At 41.4% G+C, this 18,881-nt stretch overlaps 1 protein-coding gene across 4 annotated transcripts in view; it reads right to left on the reverse strand.

Annotated features, from left to right (window-relative positions):
- Positions 1-18,881, reverse strand: part of LOC127934255 (kin of IRRE-like protein 3) — a 201,237-nt gene that overhangs the window by 59,701 nt on the left and 122,655 nt on the right. For all 4 annotated transcript variants that reach the window (XM_052531522.1, XM_052531520.1, XM_052531521.1 and 1 more), the window contains exon 3: positions 14,570-14,719. In XM_052531522.1, coding sequence (XP_052387482.1) covers positions 14,570-14,719 — 150 coding nt within the window. The remainder of the gene's footprint in view (positions 1-14,569; positions 14,720-18,881) is intronic.

Genomic DNA, 18,881 nt, shown 5'->3' on the forward strand with positions numbered 1-18,881 from the left:
TGTGGACAAGGCTAGTAACTATTTGTTCGGTCAGCCAGCATCACTAGGAAGATCATTGCAGGTCAGTGAACTTCATTATCTTACATAACTTTGAATCTGCAAGACAAATATATTTTTTTCATATACGTTATATACGTTTAAATAGGTTAAGTTATTTATTGATTTATTTGTTTGTTTGTTTGATTATTAAATCAGTAGTGTCCTAATATTGACCGTCTTCCAAAAAAATATTAAAATACATTTTAATTCAGAAATTAAAAACAGCATAGTAGTATGTGTAAAATATTATTTAAATGTATTTTTGAATAAAAGCCAGTGCTGATCAAACTTGGGTGTATGATCTACTAATTGTAAAAAGGCATTGAAAAAGCAAAAAGTGTCCCTCAAAGTGAATTACATAAAAAAAAAAAAAAAAAAAAAAAAAAAAACACTGACAGCTTGATGTTTGTAAGTAACAGAACATCTGTACAGACTCTCATCTGTCAATCAGGTCACAGGAGTGTGTTTGTAGATGTGTGTGAGGTCACAGCCCAACAGGGTGGATCTCCCAGGGAAGCTAATCGTCTGTTTAAATAACATCTGCTTGATTTTAGTGCACAGTTACATGTGCAACAGCTCAAACATAATGGTACATAAACAAGCTATTTAATCAATTAAGTCTCTAATATTTGATTTAGCAAGAATCATCTTTCAACAAACATGCATTTTTTGTGTTTTGGCATGTTTGTTTGCATTTCATTCATTTTTAGTTTAGTAGATTTTAAAAACATCCTCTCTTGTGGAAGAAGAGATTATGTGAAGTTTGATAGTGTTCAGGGCATCACACTTGTGTGGAAATGGATCCGAATAGATGACCTTTGTTTATCTTCATAAGACTATAAGCAGAACGTTTTTGAAAATATGTTGAGCTGTTGCATCTCGTGATTTGCAATTAAAAGTTAATAATCTCCCTGCCTTGAAGCTGTTTATCAGATCATAGGCTAAGGCGTTGAGACTTCCAAATGCGAAGTAATACAGATTCCAAGTTCTTCACCTATTTATTTTTCCCGCAAGGACACTTGCTCTTCCATTAGTTATAAAATCATAATTATTCATTTGTGCAAAAGGGAATGATTAATGAGTGGAGTGGATTTAGCTCTTGCAACATCCAAGGATTTAATTATAATAATTTCAGCATTTATAAGATTACAGTCTATAAGATCATCTGAATATTTTGCTATTTCTTTGAATATTTACTTTTTTTTTTTTATTATTGTAGGGAACGAGAAATGAGAACCATTAACAAGACAATTAGAAAGAGCCAAACTGAATTTAAGGGTGGGGATGGAGAGTTGGGGAGAAAAATTGCTATAAGTACAAATGCATAAGAGCGTAGAAATTGATAATGGCTTTACAAAAAAAAAAAAAAACATACACTCACTGCTAGAGGTTCTGAGCCCCAAGGTGAGAAATAAATGCATCCAAAAGGTTCAGAAGTATGGTGGGAGTAAGTAACCTTTTGCTAGTTTCATAAGGCCAGATTCATGCTCTCTCCCTCCATTACTCTGCAGTCCATTTTCACCCAGGCTGAGATTAATGTTGAGGGGACACATGGAAGACAAGGATGGCTATCTTCTAGAGGGGTATATAATTAGCCCACAGGGCAACTGCAAAAAAAAAAAAAAAAAAAAAAATCCTGGCCTTTTTCTTCAAAAATACGTCAGAATAGGTGACCAAACACAATCCCAAACCCCACATGAGTTCTGCAAAGGTAGATTACAAAATTCTGAATTTAACATTTTATCTAACAGTGGACATGATGCAGGTTTTTCTTTGAAGGTGGAAATTATTATTAGTATTATTATTAGTATTATTATTATTAGTAGTAGTAGTAGTAGTAGTAATAGTATTTTTTCTTCTCCAAGAGCTTTCCCCAAGATTTTCAATAAAGCAACCATTCAGAAATTTTGAATTCAGGACAATTCAGAGAATTAGGATTATGTTTTCCCCACTATCAAATGCTTGATCAGATATCAAAGCTTTTAGCGGGACTGGCCACTCCAGACTGTGCTGTGCACTCTGTGGAGGGGACACCTGCCCTAACCTCAGCCTTCAGTCCGTATGTGAGGGAAGGATCAGTCATGAAGTGTGGAGCTGAGGGACCACTTCAGCTGTCAGGTAAGAAATCCTGGGGAGACAGGGAGTCACACTCCCATTCCTGTCATCACTACGGCTCAGACCAGGCTTCTTGACATAGGGAAAGACAACCCAGAGATCACTCTGCTACATATCTCATATACTGTATATTACAAGCACAGGTTAGAAGATCTGACCACCCATTATTTCCAAAAGCTTGATGTGGAAAACCACTGTCGTGTGCTGTGTTATGAATGTGTGGCATAATGAGCTGAAAGCCCACACGCAGTTTACGTGACGTCATTAATTTGCGCTGGCATATAGGCTCCTTGCGCGTCTTTTGTGAAGGCTCGCCTGTTTGCTTTATGCTGCACGCTGCTGTGACCATTCTCAGCGTGTTCTCGGTGAAACCTCACCTGTTTGCTGCGCGCTGCTCTGACCATTTCGGACGGACAACAATTTCCCATTTGCGTTTCATTACAATTGGCTTCATTCGGATGACTGTTGTGCGGGCATCTGTGGACTTCAGTTCGTGATTTGGTGGGAGAATGACGACTATATCAAACTATTGAGGGAATATCCTTTTGGGTGCCTGGCCTCGCAGCTACGGAGAACTACAGTTCAGTAGCGGTTTTAGGCACGGGCGAACCGGGCAGCCGCCCGGGGCGTCATTTTTTCGTGACACATTGGGGGCGGCAGCACGAGCAGATAAACAAAAAATCCTCTGTGTCTCGAAGCGGTTTTTCGTCATTTATATCATTTCACTGTGTGTGGAATTGGCAAATTGGCGCTCCCTGCAGCTGCCGGCGCCCCTGCTTGCTGAAAATATCCACTGAAGCTTTGTGTTGTGAGAGAAGTGTAAGGGAGTGGGGCGAGAGGCGCGTGCGACGTTTCACCTCTGGGTCTCTCTCAAATGGAACGGACAGGGCGGGGGTGGACGGGGACGGGGGATCCACACTAGTAATATAATTAATAATAGACTAAAGTCAGTCACACACCTCGACTTTCTTCCAAATAACGCACATTTCATTCATAATGTTATAATACAGGCCTATAGTTCCTGCAAATGAAACTAGGTAATACAAAACGATTATGCGGTCATCAGGGTGAATTGGTTTAGTCTTGACTTCTGGTCCTGAGTGACAGTTGGGGGGATGGGAAATCTGTTGATTGTCGAGTGCCAAATAAACAGAGATGGAGAAGAAAAGGTCAAAGCCAGGTGCCCAATTTCGAAAAAAAAGAAAAGAAGAAGAGGAGAAACGAGCAAAAGATAAAGGTATGCAACTATTGTCTCTGTATGATTACAGTATCCATTTCATGAATGAAGGGCTAATGTTAATTGGTGGTGGGTATAACTCTTTGTTAACATTTTTGCTATGATGCTTGCTATGCTTATACAACAATAATTTGGTTTCAACTCAATCACGAGATCTAATTTATAATATTGTGCTTTGCAATAAAACTGTTAAAAGTTCAGTTATCATTTCCATCAGTTGGTTTAACATTAGGCCCTGTAAATAACCAACGGCATTTTATTTGCTACACAGTATGCTAAGTATTGTTTCCTGAGTATAGTTTTACAAGTCATAACTAAAAGTGTGTCATGCGTATAATTTGAGGCAGTGACCTAATGGCACCTCCATGAAAGTTAGATTGATATACAAATTTTGGTTGAAAAATATCCTGAAACCCAAAAAGTTTTTGTTTTTGCCTATACATATAATTTAAAGTCATTTTATTTTTTACAACAACTGAGTCCCAGTGACCATAGCATAACGTGAATAAAATATAATTTTTCAATGTATTTTTTTACTATTTGTTTCTATGCTCTAAAAAATTTGATGACATGGGGGAAAAATGAAATAAATAAATGTATTTATTTTCCGGGTCTAGGAGGATATAGCGTTTAATGACAGACATTTAGTGTGTAAGAGCATGTTTAGGTAACCCTTCTATTATGTTTTGAGTCAATTTGACCCTAGGCTGTTTTAGCTTTATAAAACATTATCCTATGGTCTTTTGATTTCAAATGCAGTTAAATTGCAATTTCAGGGGCACTTCTAAAATATTTTGGAGCATCCTCTGCCACTGGTCAGGATGAGCCAACCACCTCCTCCGCTACACATATGTCTCCACAAATATCTGATATTGAGGATGAAGACCTCTTTGCCTCTACTTCTACCCAGCATGAGCTTTCAGGTGTGCATATTGTGTGTGTGTGTATGTGTGTATGTGTGTGTGTGTGGGCTACAAGACAACTGCAATTTAATGTAATTTTAATATTTCTGATAATTTATGAGTAGGACTGTGTTTTTTCACTGCTATGTGTTTTGAGTAATATGCCAATATGCTGTCTGATAGAAATGCCTGGAGCTGAACCCCCACTGAGCCCCACCGGCCCTCACATCTGACTGACAGGATTCGGACTGAGCTGGTTCACAGAGGACCAAGTAAAGTGCCACCTGGCTTTGTTTTCCGTAGGAATGAGAGTAATGGGAGAAGTTGCCACCACTAATATTTTAAGAAGACATTAGTAAGTGGTGAAAAGATGGCAAGAAGTTGGCTGATTTATTCAATTAAGAACAACAGCCTCTTTTGCTTCTGCTGCAAATTGTTTTCCAAGAGGAACATCAATTTAACAAGTGCAGGAATGGCAAATTGGAAACATGCATGCAATGATCTCACATCATATGAAAACAGTTGTTATAATAAAATATTGCTGTTTGTGCAGAACTTTGTTTGCTATTTTGTTTTTGTGTGTGTTTGGGGGGGGGGGAGGCGCTCGAAAGGGGTCTCGCCCAGGGTGTATTTCAATGTAGAACCGCCACTGCTACAGTTCGTGCAGTGTCACCGCTGTTTTGTTTATAGACAATCTGATACTGCTGTAATACAATGTGTTGATACATACTGCTGTACATCTTTGCCTACACACACTTTCTAAGTGCATATTTTGCCCATATAATAAGATCTCGAATTATATTTCTTTGTTGAAACCTCAAGCAATTCGTGGTTTTCTTTCTTTGGGGTTTTTTTTATTTTGTGTAATTTTTCATGTCTAAATTGTCACTTTTGGTATAATATCTGTGAATTTATTTATTTCATATATTGTTTATTCATTTGAAGTGTTGATTTATGTATACAACGTAATAACTGTTGATTTTTAAGTTTATTTTTCAAGATTTGTTTAATGGCTTTTTTTGGATTGGATTGGGCCCATTAAGGTTGAACGTCAAGACCTTTAGGTGGATGAGTATTTGTCATCCACCTGTTAGCTTGTATAACCTTTTTTTTTGTATTAATCTTTTTCTTTTCTGTGTGTGTGTGTGTGGTGTGGAGTGTGTGTTTGTTTTTTTTTTAGGAGCTGCGGCCTTTTTGGCTTAGGAAATTGATCGTTTCCCTCCTATCTTTGGTGGTGGTGTCTACAACGTGTGCTGTGACCGATTATTTCACTGGGGCTCTTTGTGCTGTGAGAGTGAGTGTGCAGTGTGAGGGGAACGTACACATCTCTCGTGAGGCCGCAGCTTCCTTTTTGTGAACATTGCGTTTGTGGTTTGTCATTTGTCTGTGCATGGTTTTTATTATAATAAACTTTTGGTAATTTTGTATAAATACCTGTGTCTCCATGTTGTTCTGTCTTTAGTGGGGAACCTGTGTGCGGGTATATTATTCCCTGGGTGAAATTCCCAGGGTGGCGTAGTCTAAACTAAATTCTATAACATCTATTGTGCCCTTTGTCCCTGTGGTTGCCACATATTTGGCGTAGTCGGCAGGGTCTGCTTATTATTTTGACAGGATTTTGGAGACCTGGGTATTTATTTTGTTTTCTTGTGATTGTATGCATTTTGACAAAACAGCGGTGTCATAAACTGTTTCTCTCTAACATCCCTACGTCTAGGTTTATGTATTTAATTCATAATTCTTTTCTCAATTAAAATTATTAGATATGGATGTTGAGTTGCAGGAGCTGCGGGACCTGGTGGCCCAATTGAGGAGTGAGAACGAAAGGCTACAGGGACAGCAACCTTCAGTAAGTGCCATTAGTGATGCGCAGGGTAGTAACGCAGCAACATCTAGGCCTTTAGAGGCCGGTGCTGGCACTGAAGCTGTTGATAGGTTTGTTTTTGTCCCCAGGGACCGTAAGTGCCCAAAGTTTAGTGGTAAATCAGGAGTGGGTATTAATGAGTGGGTTGAGGAAGCACAGGCCTGTATGCGGGTCCGTTGTCTGTCCACGGCCGATAAAGCTTTTTTCCTTTTTGATCATTTAGAGGGGGAAGCTCGAGAGGAAATTAGGCATCGTCCTGATGTAGAAAAGGGAGACCCTGATAAAATTATTGTGGCACTTCGTGACCTGTATGGTTGTTCCTTGTCGTATGTAGCACTACAAGAAGCTTTCTTCTCCCGTAGGCAACAGGAGGGGGAGACCTTGTTGGAGTTCTCCCTCGCCTTAATGAGCCTTCAGGAGAAGGTGAAGCAACAGTCACCGGCTGCGATGCCAAATGCAGGGGTTTTGCTACGTGACCAGTTTGTTGAATTTGTTTTAGATCCAGCATTGCGCCGTGAGCTTAAACAATTGGTTCGTCGTGAGCCGTCCTGTAATTTTTTACATGTGCGTAGTGAAGCGATAAGGTGGGAAAGGGAAGGGATGTTGGGAGGTGCGAGAGCTCGGAGCCAGTCCCTCCCGTTAGCGTATGGTGTCCAATATGGAATGCAGGGGCGTTCTGGGTTAGAGGGTGGAGGCTTGGTGGCCAGATCGGAATTTGATGAGTTAAAAGAGATGTTAAAACTTCAACAGGAGCAGTTGGGCCAGCTTACTCAAGGGCTTGCCCAGTTACAGGGTTCTTCCTTGCAAAAGCCCTCCCCTCGCAGGGGACCTGTAATATGTAGACGATGTCAACGTGCTGGTCACTTCGCTAGAGAATGCGATGGTGACCGGGTTTCTCCGCGCCCTTGGCCTCCTTCCGCGGTAGTACCCGTATCTGGAGGAAGACAGCCCCGCCCAGCACAACAGTCGGAAAACTAGTTCCCACCGGGCTGCAGAGCCACAGTCCGGTTGGGGTGTCAATGGGCTCGGTTTTAAATCACGTTGAAAACATGCCTCTACTAATTTCGTCCTGTCCCCATCTTGTTGCCGTCTTTGGTGGGGTTTCAGTTCCCTGTTTGGTGGACACTGGTTCAATGGTGTCCACTATTACAGAGAGCTGTTTCCGTAGAGATATTGCACCAGGAGAGCAAGAAGCGCTTAAGATGTGTCATTGGTTGCAGCTGCGTGCAGCAAATGGGCTTGAGATTCCATATATTGGTTATGTAGAGTTAGACATTGAGCTGTGTGGGTGCTTGGTGCCTAAGTGTGGGGTTCTGGTGGTCAGAGATCCTCCTGGTGGCATGGGTGACAAAGTTCCCGGTGTATTGGGGATGAATGTCTTGCGCCGATGTTACCAGGAGCTCTTTGGTCAACATGGCCCTGCATTGTTTAGTGTGCCTTTTGTTAAACAGGCCCCGAGCATTATGGTTCATGCACTTCAGTATTGCTGTCACGTTAATACTGAACCTGTAGAGGGTCGTGCTGGTAGGGTCCGAGTTCGTGGCCACCGGGCTTGCTGTATACCCGGTGGCACAGTGAAATTTGTCGCTGCTACATGCTCTGAGCACTATTCTGATTCTCCTGTGCTCTTTGAGCCACTCGAGCAGGGGTTACCTGCGGGATTATTGGCGTCTCCTGCGTTAATTCAAGTAGTCCGGGGTACTGCATATGTGCCCATTGTGAACGTTGGGATTTCTGATGTCATGCTTTATCCCCGTAGTCCTTTAGGAACGTTGGATCAGGTGCTTGTGGTCAGCTTGCCCCCAGATGTGGCAGAGATTCGATCTGTTGCCGCCACTGTCCAGACTCCGGGTCCCCAGGTGGTTCTCACTATGGAGGAACAGATTAATGTTCTAGAATTGCCAGGATTATCGGAGAAGGAGGTAAGTCAAGTGAGGGCGTTGCTTCATAGATACCAGTCGGTATTCTCAGCCCATGAGGGGGATTTGGGATGCACTGGTTTGTTGGCTCATGATATTCCCCTCGTGGACGATGTTCCAGTTCGGCAGCGTTATCGCCGAATTCCGCCCTCTGAGTATGAGGTGGTTAAAGCACATATTAATCAACTGCTTGAGGCGCGGGTGATTAGAGAGAGCTGTAGCCCCTACGCTTCACCGATAGTCCTGGTAAAGAAAAAGGACGGTACCCTACGCATGTGCGTAGATTACCGTCAATTAAATGCCAAAACCCGAAAAGATGCATTTCCCCTGCCTCGCATAGAGGAATCTTTAGATGCCTTGTCAGGGGCCTGCTGGTTCTCAACCATGGACTTGGCTAATGGATATAACCAAGTCCCGGTAGCTGAGGGGGATCGGCCGAAGACCGCCTTTTGTACCCCATTTGGCCTATTTGAGTACAATCGTATGCCGTTTGGGCTCTGCAATGCCCCCAGTACCTTCCAGCGACTAATGCAACGCTTGTTTGGAGACCAGCAGTGCCAGTCGTTATTATTATATCTCGATGACATTGTAGTGTTCTCGTCATCAGTAGCACAACATCTGATGCGTCTAGAGGTGGTTTTGCATCGTCTGGAGGTTGAAGGGTTAAAGGCTAGGTTAGGGAAGTGTTCCTTTTTCCAGAAGGAGGTGAAATATCTGGGACATGTCATTTCGGCTGAAGGAGTGTCCACCGACCCCAGTAAAGTTGAGGCAGTGGCCCAGTGGCGAAGACCAGAGACAGTCAAGGACTTGCGTTCGTTCCTGGGTTTCGCGAGTTATTATCGCCGCTTTGTGGAGGGCTTTGCTCAATTGGCTGCCCCTCTACATCGGTTAGTGGCAGAATTTGCAGGGTCTAAATCCAGGAAGCATACGGTCGAACGCTTTGGCATGGCATGGTCCGAGCAGTGCCAAGAAAGTTTTGATGGTTTGAGAGGTAGGCTTACGACATCTCCGGTCCTGGCCTATGCTGATTTCTCGCGACCTTTTGTTCTAGAAGTAGACGCCAGCCATAGAGGACTGGGTGCGGTGCTCTCTCAGGAGCAGGGGGGCAAGGTACGACCCATCGCTTATGCGAGTCGTAGTCTACGGCCCACTGAGCGCAACATGTCAAATTATAGCTCCATGAAGCTGGAGTTTGTTGCGCTCAAGTGGGCCATGACAGAGAAATTCAGGGAATATTTGTTGGGACAGAAATGTGTAGTTTACACTGACAACAACCCCCTGAGTCACCTGAATTCTGCAAAGCTTGGTGCTACAGAGCAGCGGTGGGCCGCACAGCTTGCCTCATTTGACTTTGAGATAAAGTATAGGTCCGGCCGAAGTAATCGTAATGCTGATGCTCTATCGAGACAGGGTCCACCTGGCTGTCATGGGTTGGATCATGCACTTCCTGGGACTAGTGTACCAGAGGAGATGCTGTGTTCTGTGAGGCAGGGAGAAATAGGTCCCCACGTTCTTCAGGCAGCGATGTCCGCTCTACCGAGTTACTCTGCCAAGGAAATTAGAGTCCAGCAGCATGCTGACAGAGTCCTTGGTGAGGTATTAGAGTTTTGGGATTGTAAGATCTTTCCTAATGGGGAGGAGCGCCGAGGGCTCTCTAAGTCAGCACGGGTCTTACTCCGTCAGTGGAATAGGTTGGTAGATCGAGAAGGTGTAGTGTACCGCCGTGTTTTTCGTTCTGATGGAGGAGAAGAAATTCTTCAAATTCTTCTCCCTTCTTCCCTGCGCAGTGAAGTGTTGACCCTGTTGCATCAGGAGCATGGACATCAAGGGATAGAGCGCACTCTCGAACTGGTGAGGCAGCGCTGCTATTGGCCAAGTATGGCAGCAGAAGTGGCCCAGTGGTGTCGAGATTGTGAGCGGTGCCAGGTTGCTAAAGATACACAACCAGCTGCTCGTAGTCATATGGGCCATCTGTTGGCATCTCGGCCCAATGAGATTCTAGCAATTGATTTCACTGTCTTGGAGGCATCTCGGACAGGGATAGAGAACGTTTTGGTGATGACAGATGTGTTTACGAAGTATACATTGGCTGTCCCAACTCGAGACCAGTGTGCTGAAACCGTTGCTAGGGTGTTAGTAGGGGAATGGTTTTATAGGTTGGGAGTCCCTGGTCGAATCCATTCTGACCAGGGCCGTAACTTTGAGTCCATCCTGGTTCAGCAGTTATGTAGATTGTACAACATCAAGAAGTCGCGCACAACGCCTTACCATCCGGCAGGTAATGGCCAATGCGAGCGATTTAATCGCACCTTGCATAATCTGTTGCGCACCCTTCCTCCTTCAAGGAAGAGGGATTGGGCGTCTTGTCTCCCGCAAGTGGTCTATTACTACAATACCACCCCCCACCAAACCACCGGTGCGTCCCCATATTTTCTTATGTTTGGGCAGGAGCCACGGCTTCCGGTGGATTTCCTGCTTGGAGGGGTCCAGGACGTCGTTCCTGGAGATGTGCATGAGTGGATTGTAGAACATCAAGCAAGGTTACAGGCTGCTTTTGAAGGGGCCAGTGCACGGTTAAAGCTTGCGGCAGATCATCGAAAAGTGAACCATGACCAGCATGTTCGGGATGTCCCATTGACGGTTGGTCAGATGGTGTATTTGAAGGAGTGTGGTAGACGAGGACGCCATAAAATCCAAGATGTGTGGAGTCCTGTGGTCTATTATGTGGTGAAAGCACCAGAGGATAACGGTGCCGTGTACTCTATTGCATCACGGGAAGAACCCGATCGGGTTAAACATGTCCATCGTTCCCTGTTAAAAGGACGGAGTCAGGTAGTAACTCAAGAGTCGAGTCCTAGTGAGGTGTCTTCAACCCTGTTAGAGACGGTGTATGAGGAGGTAGACGAGGTGGATTGCTGGCATGTGGTACCAAGGGAGCATCAAGAAGCAGGTGTGCCAGCCTTAGAAGGTAATGCGTTGGTTGAGTCATCCACTACTGATACAATGCCATTAGTGGCCCCAAGCGAGCCTGATCCTGATCCGGTAGAAGTGGGGGGTGGTAGTTTGGTTTCCATCTTGCCAGGGGTCATACACCCCCCTGAGCCAGATAATGGTCAGGTGAGGCCAAGACGAACAACTGCAGGACAGCACTCTAATCCTCATCACCTTCCTAGGGCATTAGGAGGTTCTGGGTCTGCTATTCGATCAGCAGCCATTTCTAGTTCAGTTTCCGTCTTTAGACCCTGGAGTTGAGTCCAACGTCGGGGCGACGTTGCAAAAGGGTGGGGTAGATTGTGGCATAATGAGCTGAAAGCCCACACGCAGTTTACGTGACGTCATTAATTTGCGCTGGCATATAGGCTCCTTGCGCGTCTTTTGTGAAGGCTCGCCTGTTTGCTTTATGCTGCACGCTGCTGTGACCATTCTCAGCGTGTTCTCGGTGAAACCTCACCTGTTTGCTGCGCGCTGCTCTGACCATTTCGGACGGACAACAATTTCCCATTTGCGTTTCATTACAATTGGCTTCATTCGGATGACTGTTGTGCGGGCATCTGTGGACTTCAGTTCGTGATTTGGTGGGAGAATGACGACTATATCAAACTATTGAGGGAATATCCTTTTGGGTGCCTGGCCTCGCAGCTACGGAGAACTACAGTTCGTGCAGTGTCACCGCTGTTTTGTTTATAGACAATCTGATACTGCTGTAATACAATGTGTTGATACATACTGCTGTACATCTTTGCCTACACACACTTTCTAAGTGCATATTTTGCCCATATAATAAGATCTCAAATTATATTTCTTTGTTGAAACCTCAAGCAATTCGTGGTTTTCTTTCTTTGGGGTTTTTTTTATTTTGTGTAATTTTTCATGTCTAAATTGTCACTTTTGGTATAATATCTGTGAATTTATTTATTTCATATATTGTTTATTCATTTGAAGTGTTGATTTATGTATACAACGTAATAACTGTTGATTTTTAAGTTTATTTTTCAAGATTTGTTTAATGGCTTTTTTTGGATTGGATTGGGCCCATTAAGGTTGAACGTCAAGACCTTTAGGTGGATGAGTATTTGTCATCCACCTGTTAGCTTGTATAACCTTTTTTTTTGTATTAATCTTTTTCTTTTCTGTGTGTGTGTGTGTGGTGTGGAGTGTGTGTTTGTTTTTTTTTTAGGAGCTGCGGCCTTTTTGGCTTAGGAAATTGATCGTTTCCCTCCTATCTTTGGTGGTGGTGTCTACAACGTGTGCTGTGACCGATTATTTCACTGGGGCTCTTTGTGCTGTGAGAGTGAGTGTGCAGTGTGAGGGGAACGTACACATCTCTCGTGAGGCCGCAGCTTCCTTTTTGTGAACATTGCGTTTGTGGTTTGTCATTTGTCTGTGCATGGTTTTTATTATAATAAACTTTTGGTAATTTTGTATAAATACCTGTGTCTCCATGTTGTTCTGTCTTTAGTGGGGAACCTGTGTGCGGGTATATTATTCCCTGGGTGAAATTCCCAGGGTGGCGTAGTCTAAACTAAATTCTATAACATCTATTGTGCCCTTTGTCCCTGTGGTTGCCACAAATGCATGCTCCTTAGTTTATCAAGTTCTTGGTTTCTTAGTTGGTTTGTTTTGCTCCAAAAACAGGCATACTTCAAATATTAATGAATATTTTCTTATAATTTCAGATGCTTTTAATATTTGGGTCTATCAAAAGGATCTGCCAATGGATCTGAAAATATGATATACCATGAAGTGATCCTTGTATAGCCCCATTGAATTAACCGATTAATAGCCCCCCATCACAAAGCCACTAGCCCTTGGTGATCAAACTTGACAGGAAATTAAGCGCTACAGAGATGGAGGTTCTTGGTTTTGAGTTTGTAGTGATAATTAGCACTATCAGCACCCATTGGGCCAGTTCTAAAGCAGTTGTAATTAAGGCCCAATTAATACAGACCACAGCAGGAGAGAATCATGATAAACAAAACAGCCCATGCATCATCGCATTCCATTTATTTCCACCAAACATTTCACCATTTTTGGAAATTCTGGTCATAAGTTGCTTCGGATACTGGTAGTACTGGGATTTATGCAGGGGCATAAACACCATTTCAGAAATAAGGATGACCTTTTTTTCTTTTCTTTTTTTCTTATATCTTACTTTTGATTTGCTAAGGTATCAAATACATTTCTGGACAATTATCAATAACTTGTATTATTAATTACATGTGAAATGATTTTCCAAATGGCAGTTTTATGGTTTGTTTATATACTAGACTTGTTTTTTTTTTTTTTTTTTTTTTTACAAAATAAGATACACAGTATAATAATATATAGTCCACTGTCTAATGCTATGTTAGCACTGCATTATTCAGATACTGTATTTATTACATGTAGATGACTTGAAAAACACACACAAATAATATATATATCATAAATAATAATTATCATAATTGTGCAAGTATTGTCTTTACGTATTGTATTCAGCTTAGCTACAGAGATAGCTGGATGCCTTTGCCCATATTAGGGATTTTCCTGGAGAATACACTGCATGAGAGTGTTTGGCACTAAATGTTCACATCTTTTTATTTTGGATAAGAATATAATGTCATGTCAAGCATAAACTATCTTTTCTCTTATAATTTTTTTCACACTAGCCCCTGAAACCCTTTTTCCACGTTTTTATGTTTTATTAAAATGGGCGCGGGGTTGACATGTCCAATGCGTGTTCTCCTCCCATGGATTTAGGTGACTGTTTCGGTTCTTGTAATTAGCAAATAAGTCATTTGTAAGGGAGAGCAACCTCATACCAGGTAATTTATCTTCTTTCTTTCTCTAATTTCCCTCACTACATCCTCCCATGCAGGTCATTATTTTCACTTTTCATTAGTGGCGATCAATAAAGCAAATCACATTCCAGTCTGTGAGCACATGTGCTTCGTCTCTCACCCCACCACTTCCATAACACCACCCCAATTCTGACCCCAGATGTGCCCACTGGTGCAAGTAAGAGCTAAAATGTGCAGGGTGTGGGTGGTCTTTCTTCAGAGCAGATAAACCTACCAGGTGGTTGATTACAACCTCGGCACAGATAACGCTGTTGCTGCCCAATATTGCAGAAAGAGCAACACTGAATAATAACCCAATAAAACTTAATTAAGATTCAATGACCTCCTTGGTTTAATAATGAAGACAGTGGGATTTGCAGCAGGAAATTAAAACTGAGAACTTATGGCACTGCAGGGGAGTTGGGTCAGTGAAAAATCTATTTTTAATACTGTACATTATTCCTCGCTGATATCATAGTTTAGGCCACTGTGATCAGTCTTTATTCTGATTTAATTTGTGGGTGGAAGATTATTAGAAATTAAATATATATAAAAAAAGAAAATTGGACTCTGAGAATGCAAATAAGCTTTAGCTGAAAGGCATATCTATCCGAATACTAACGGCAGGATTTTTTTGTCGGTCTTCACGTATACGACCTGCAGTTGAGACTAACCTAGCACAGTGAGTCGAGCAGGACGGGACCTCATGGCCGCCTGGATGGCCTGGCACTCGAACACGGCATCATCCGTCAGCTCCACCCTCTGGATCCGAAGGTGGTGTTCGCCAGATCCGTGATCCCCGACCACAGCATAGCGAGGGTAACCTGGAAATAAGGGAAGTTAACTGGTTAATGCCCTGAGACCTTCAGTAACTGCTTTGAAAAAGGCTTTTTTTTTATGCTTCTGGGTAGATAAAATCCAGGGAAATTCTATTTTGTTGGTTTCAGAGCAGTATTAACTTGGCACCTGAATAAAAGTTGCTTTTTAGTTACTTCATAACAGTGTAAAGTAAGCCTTGAATGGGGAGTTAGTGTTGGTTGCTGATGCAACGCTGGCTGTTTGTTAGCAACAGCTGCGATATCAAAGGACATCAGTTAAATTTATTGTGTATTATTTGTATATGAGATCTCTAGAAGGGATAATTAAAAATAAATATAATTCGCTTTCATTGATGAGTGAAAAACAATGAAAATAACCATTTATTTTGACCCACTTCTTATGTCCTCCATATATAAGTCCAGCCCAAAGGTTTTTTTCTTCTCCTCTCAGGACAATAATAATAATAATAATAATAATAATAATAAAAAAGACAATGTGAGAAAAGAATCAGTTCAAGAACACATCTATGACCGTGTTAAAATAAATGAAAGATAAGCAGATGTGTGAGGCTTTCTAATGGTTGGAGAGAGACGTCCTGATGATTGAGGTGAGACGGTTTGTTGATTGAGGTGAGGCAGTCTGCTGGTTTTGCTATAATATGTTCAGCTGGTCCTCAGGTGTGCTGCCCTAGGTGTAGCCCTTAGTAAGCAGCACACAGAGCCAAGAAGACTGAGATGTGTTCCATCGATGCAGAGGAATGGTGATTTGCAGTTTAATAATAGACTCAGCGGGATGTATTTCAGGGGAAAATGACTATTTTACAATAGCAAGCAAATCTGAGGGCCTTTAAAACACATCAGCAGACTATTAGCTGGGAATTAGCATATGAAGCGAATGCAGAAGCTTGGTTTGCCACTATAGAAAATGTAAAGCAGGGGAGGAGACGTGTGATTGTGGCGTACTTTATGGAACATTATACAACCTCCGTATGAATGTCTTTAACTGATCTCAGGAGGCAAACGCTCCTAATTATGAGAGATTTGCTATTTACTGTGAGACCCCTAAAAAGTGCTGTCATTGCTGTTAGTGCAGTTTCTCTTTCCAAGTCAAGATGGTAATTGATGGTTGATGGGTGATACAGACTTAATGGCATTCCGAAGCTGATCTCAGCAGATTTCCCTACTGCACCAAGCGCTGCACGTTTATTCCTAGATTTATTTCAATTTTGCTTTTTATGTGGCTAAATTTACACCTTCAAAAGTGATAACACTTCCAGTCTCCGCGGAGCAGCCATTTGAATCTTTGCCAGTGAATGACCTGTGGCAGAATATAGATTTTTACAGCATCCATCGATATGATTCATGTTCGCTCCAGAGAATTCTCTGTGACATAATGGGCATGCACTCTCGTGCTCTCGGGTGCTCAACGCGGACTAGACTGTTTTCTATTTAAATTGCTGTTGGCTTTGAAAAGCATATCTGCTTTTCAAACTGAAAGGTTTAAACAGCATGTGTTTTTGTGGTTTATTGGGTTTATATAACAGACTACACTTGTTTAGAGATGTATCACCTGTTGTCAAATTGAAAGTGTGTTCTAATATTACCTATATCTCTTCGAGTACTGTATGGTACGAAGTCCAACCTATTTTTGAGTTGTACCATGGGCTATTACTGCAGCCATCATTGTAATCTACAGAAATGAGGCTTGAAAGAGCAATGTGCTTTAACATATTGCTGTAGAAAGGAGTGAAAAAATAGACTGGACTGGACTAATGGCTTTTAAGTCCTTGAGCCTGACTGTTGAAATCACCGTGCCAGAAAATGCCAATTATTGCCTGTTGCCTCATTGGATCCCATTCACTTTTAATAGACCATGAAGTGTCTCTTATTTCCCCTATTGAGGAGAGAGCAGCAGACATTTATGGTGCAATGTGTTTTATCTGCCCACATACAGCTTTTAATTTCTCTAAGTGAGTAGGAGACAGAAAAGAGGCAGGATCACCCAAAAACAAACATTTAATAAGCCATCGAAACAGACTGTGCCCACATCATCTAGTGGACTACTTTGGAAAGTTGTTTTGAAGGTCTTCAAAGAATATGCCAATATCAAATTAATTAAGAAGAAATGCTGTTATGTAAAATGAATAGCTTATGTTGACATAGGCCAATTATTTACCTATATTTGACTTCACTTTTTTCTGTTTGAGAATTTTTGTTCCTAGTTCTGCAGCTCACAAAACCACATAGCATCCCTTTAATATCTCACTTGTTTATTCTAGATGTCAGAAAGAATAAATGGAGTGATTTTCACTTGCAGTACGTCTCATACTTTTTATAACTGATCTCAAAATAATCTCACATGTCTACTTGAGGGTTTCAGAAGGTCTCAAACTGTGATTTCACAGTCTGTAATCAGTTTCCATATGAACTTGTGTTATTTAAAAATATAAATATCTGAGTTATCCTATCTACAGTCTTCTTAAAGTAGGCTGCAGTTATCTTATTTGTGGCAGTATGAGAAATCTGCTGTTGAAACTCACATGAAGCATTCATGAAAACATTATGTCTTCCAGCTGAGCAAGCTTTGAGCAATACAATTATCTGTTGCAACTATCAGGATAAAATTCAAGGTCTGTAATGTGAACGTAGCCAAATCAAGTGCTGTTTATGGTGCTGGAAATTTAAAGCAAAGGAAACAAACCTAGTCATTTCAATGGTCATTGACTTGGTTCGCTATTACGTTTATTTTAGATGTGGCATCTATTGCCACTTAATGGTTAGGTCTTATTTCTAGATGGATGCAGAATATATGCATTGGCTTCTAAAACATTACTGATTTATCAAGGTCTTTTAATTCACAGTAATTTGCTAAATCAGCTAAATTCATGTACTACTTTGACACATATAGATATATACTAATACTAATACTTGCTGAGTGAACCACTTCTATCAGCAGGGAAGTTACAAGTTACACACATGCACACACACACTCAAAAAAAATAAAAAAATAAAAATAATAATAATAATAATAATAATAATAAAATTAGACTTTGAGTGCTTGGGTTTGAAATCAGTGGGATTTTACTTCCTGCAGTGGTCTGTAATAAAATGAAGGAGCAATATTAGCTAGTCTTTGTGCAAGCCAACACTAGTCAAATAACAAACAACGATTAACTGTGATCTAGAGATTACATCCACCCACCTGTATCATTATCTGAGCCGGGCCCTTCTATATAAATGCACTGCCTTATACAGCCTAATAATGTGCCAGTGATGCACGTTTCTTCTCTCCTCTGGACATGTCTTAGATTAATATATCATTATATAAATCATGCATACTTCACACAATAAATGCAGAGCAGAGGATGTCAGAGAGAAGAATAATTCTGTCATTGATCAAAATGAATCCCTAAGACAACCCACATCAAGCAAAGCAAATAATATAAAATAGCCCCATTAGAGTTAATGAATCCATCAGGACAGGAAAGGATTAGTCTTTATGTCGGATCGATGGAAGGGGGAAAGGGCCATGAATAGAGACATGAGACAGTGATTAATGAGTGGATTTGCCTGACAACTCAAACAGAGGAAGTAACTGAGAGGAAATGTGTGAAAATAGTTACATACACAACTGTTCTTATCTCTGAATTGGTTTAATTCTTAAGATTCAGGGTACCAAGGTTCGGATACATTTTGTAGAAAGCAGGGATACTTAACTACGGTACTTCAGTTATACTAATACATATTAGGGCTGGTAATTTAACGTGTTAATTAGATTAATTAATTATGGAGAAAAATAATGCGTAAGCAAGTAAGCAAAAACTTACTGCGTGATGGAGCTTTGAGAATATCCCTACAATTCAAGATGCGCCCGTTTGAGATTGTGTCTCATATTTACATCACATAGTCAATAAATATCACATGAGCTGTAGGCTAAGTGCAATATCACAAGAGTGCAAATGGAATTCTCATCTTATACTACAGTTAATTAAGAAGTTAATATTGTTTTATTTTAGACACGTTGTCTGTTTTTCTCAATTTTGCCAACCAGAAGATACAAACAAAGCAGAACAGTTAACTGTTAAAATTTTCATTTTGAACAAATTTGGTGAACCATTTGGGTCGTTCAACCATTGGCATATGAAATATTAAAGTTATGGTTCACCCA

The sequence above is a fragment of the Carassius gibelio genome, chromosome A18 (genome assembly GCF_023724105.1).
Source record: "Carassius gibelio isolate Cgi1373 ecotype wild population from Czech Republic chromosome A18, carGib1.2-hapl.c, whole genome shotgun sequence".
In the NCBI taxonomy this organism is placed as follows: Eukaryota; Metazoa; Chordata; class Actinopteri; order Cypriniformes; family Cyprinidae; genus Carassius; species Carassius gibelio.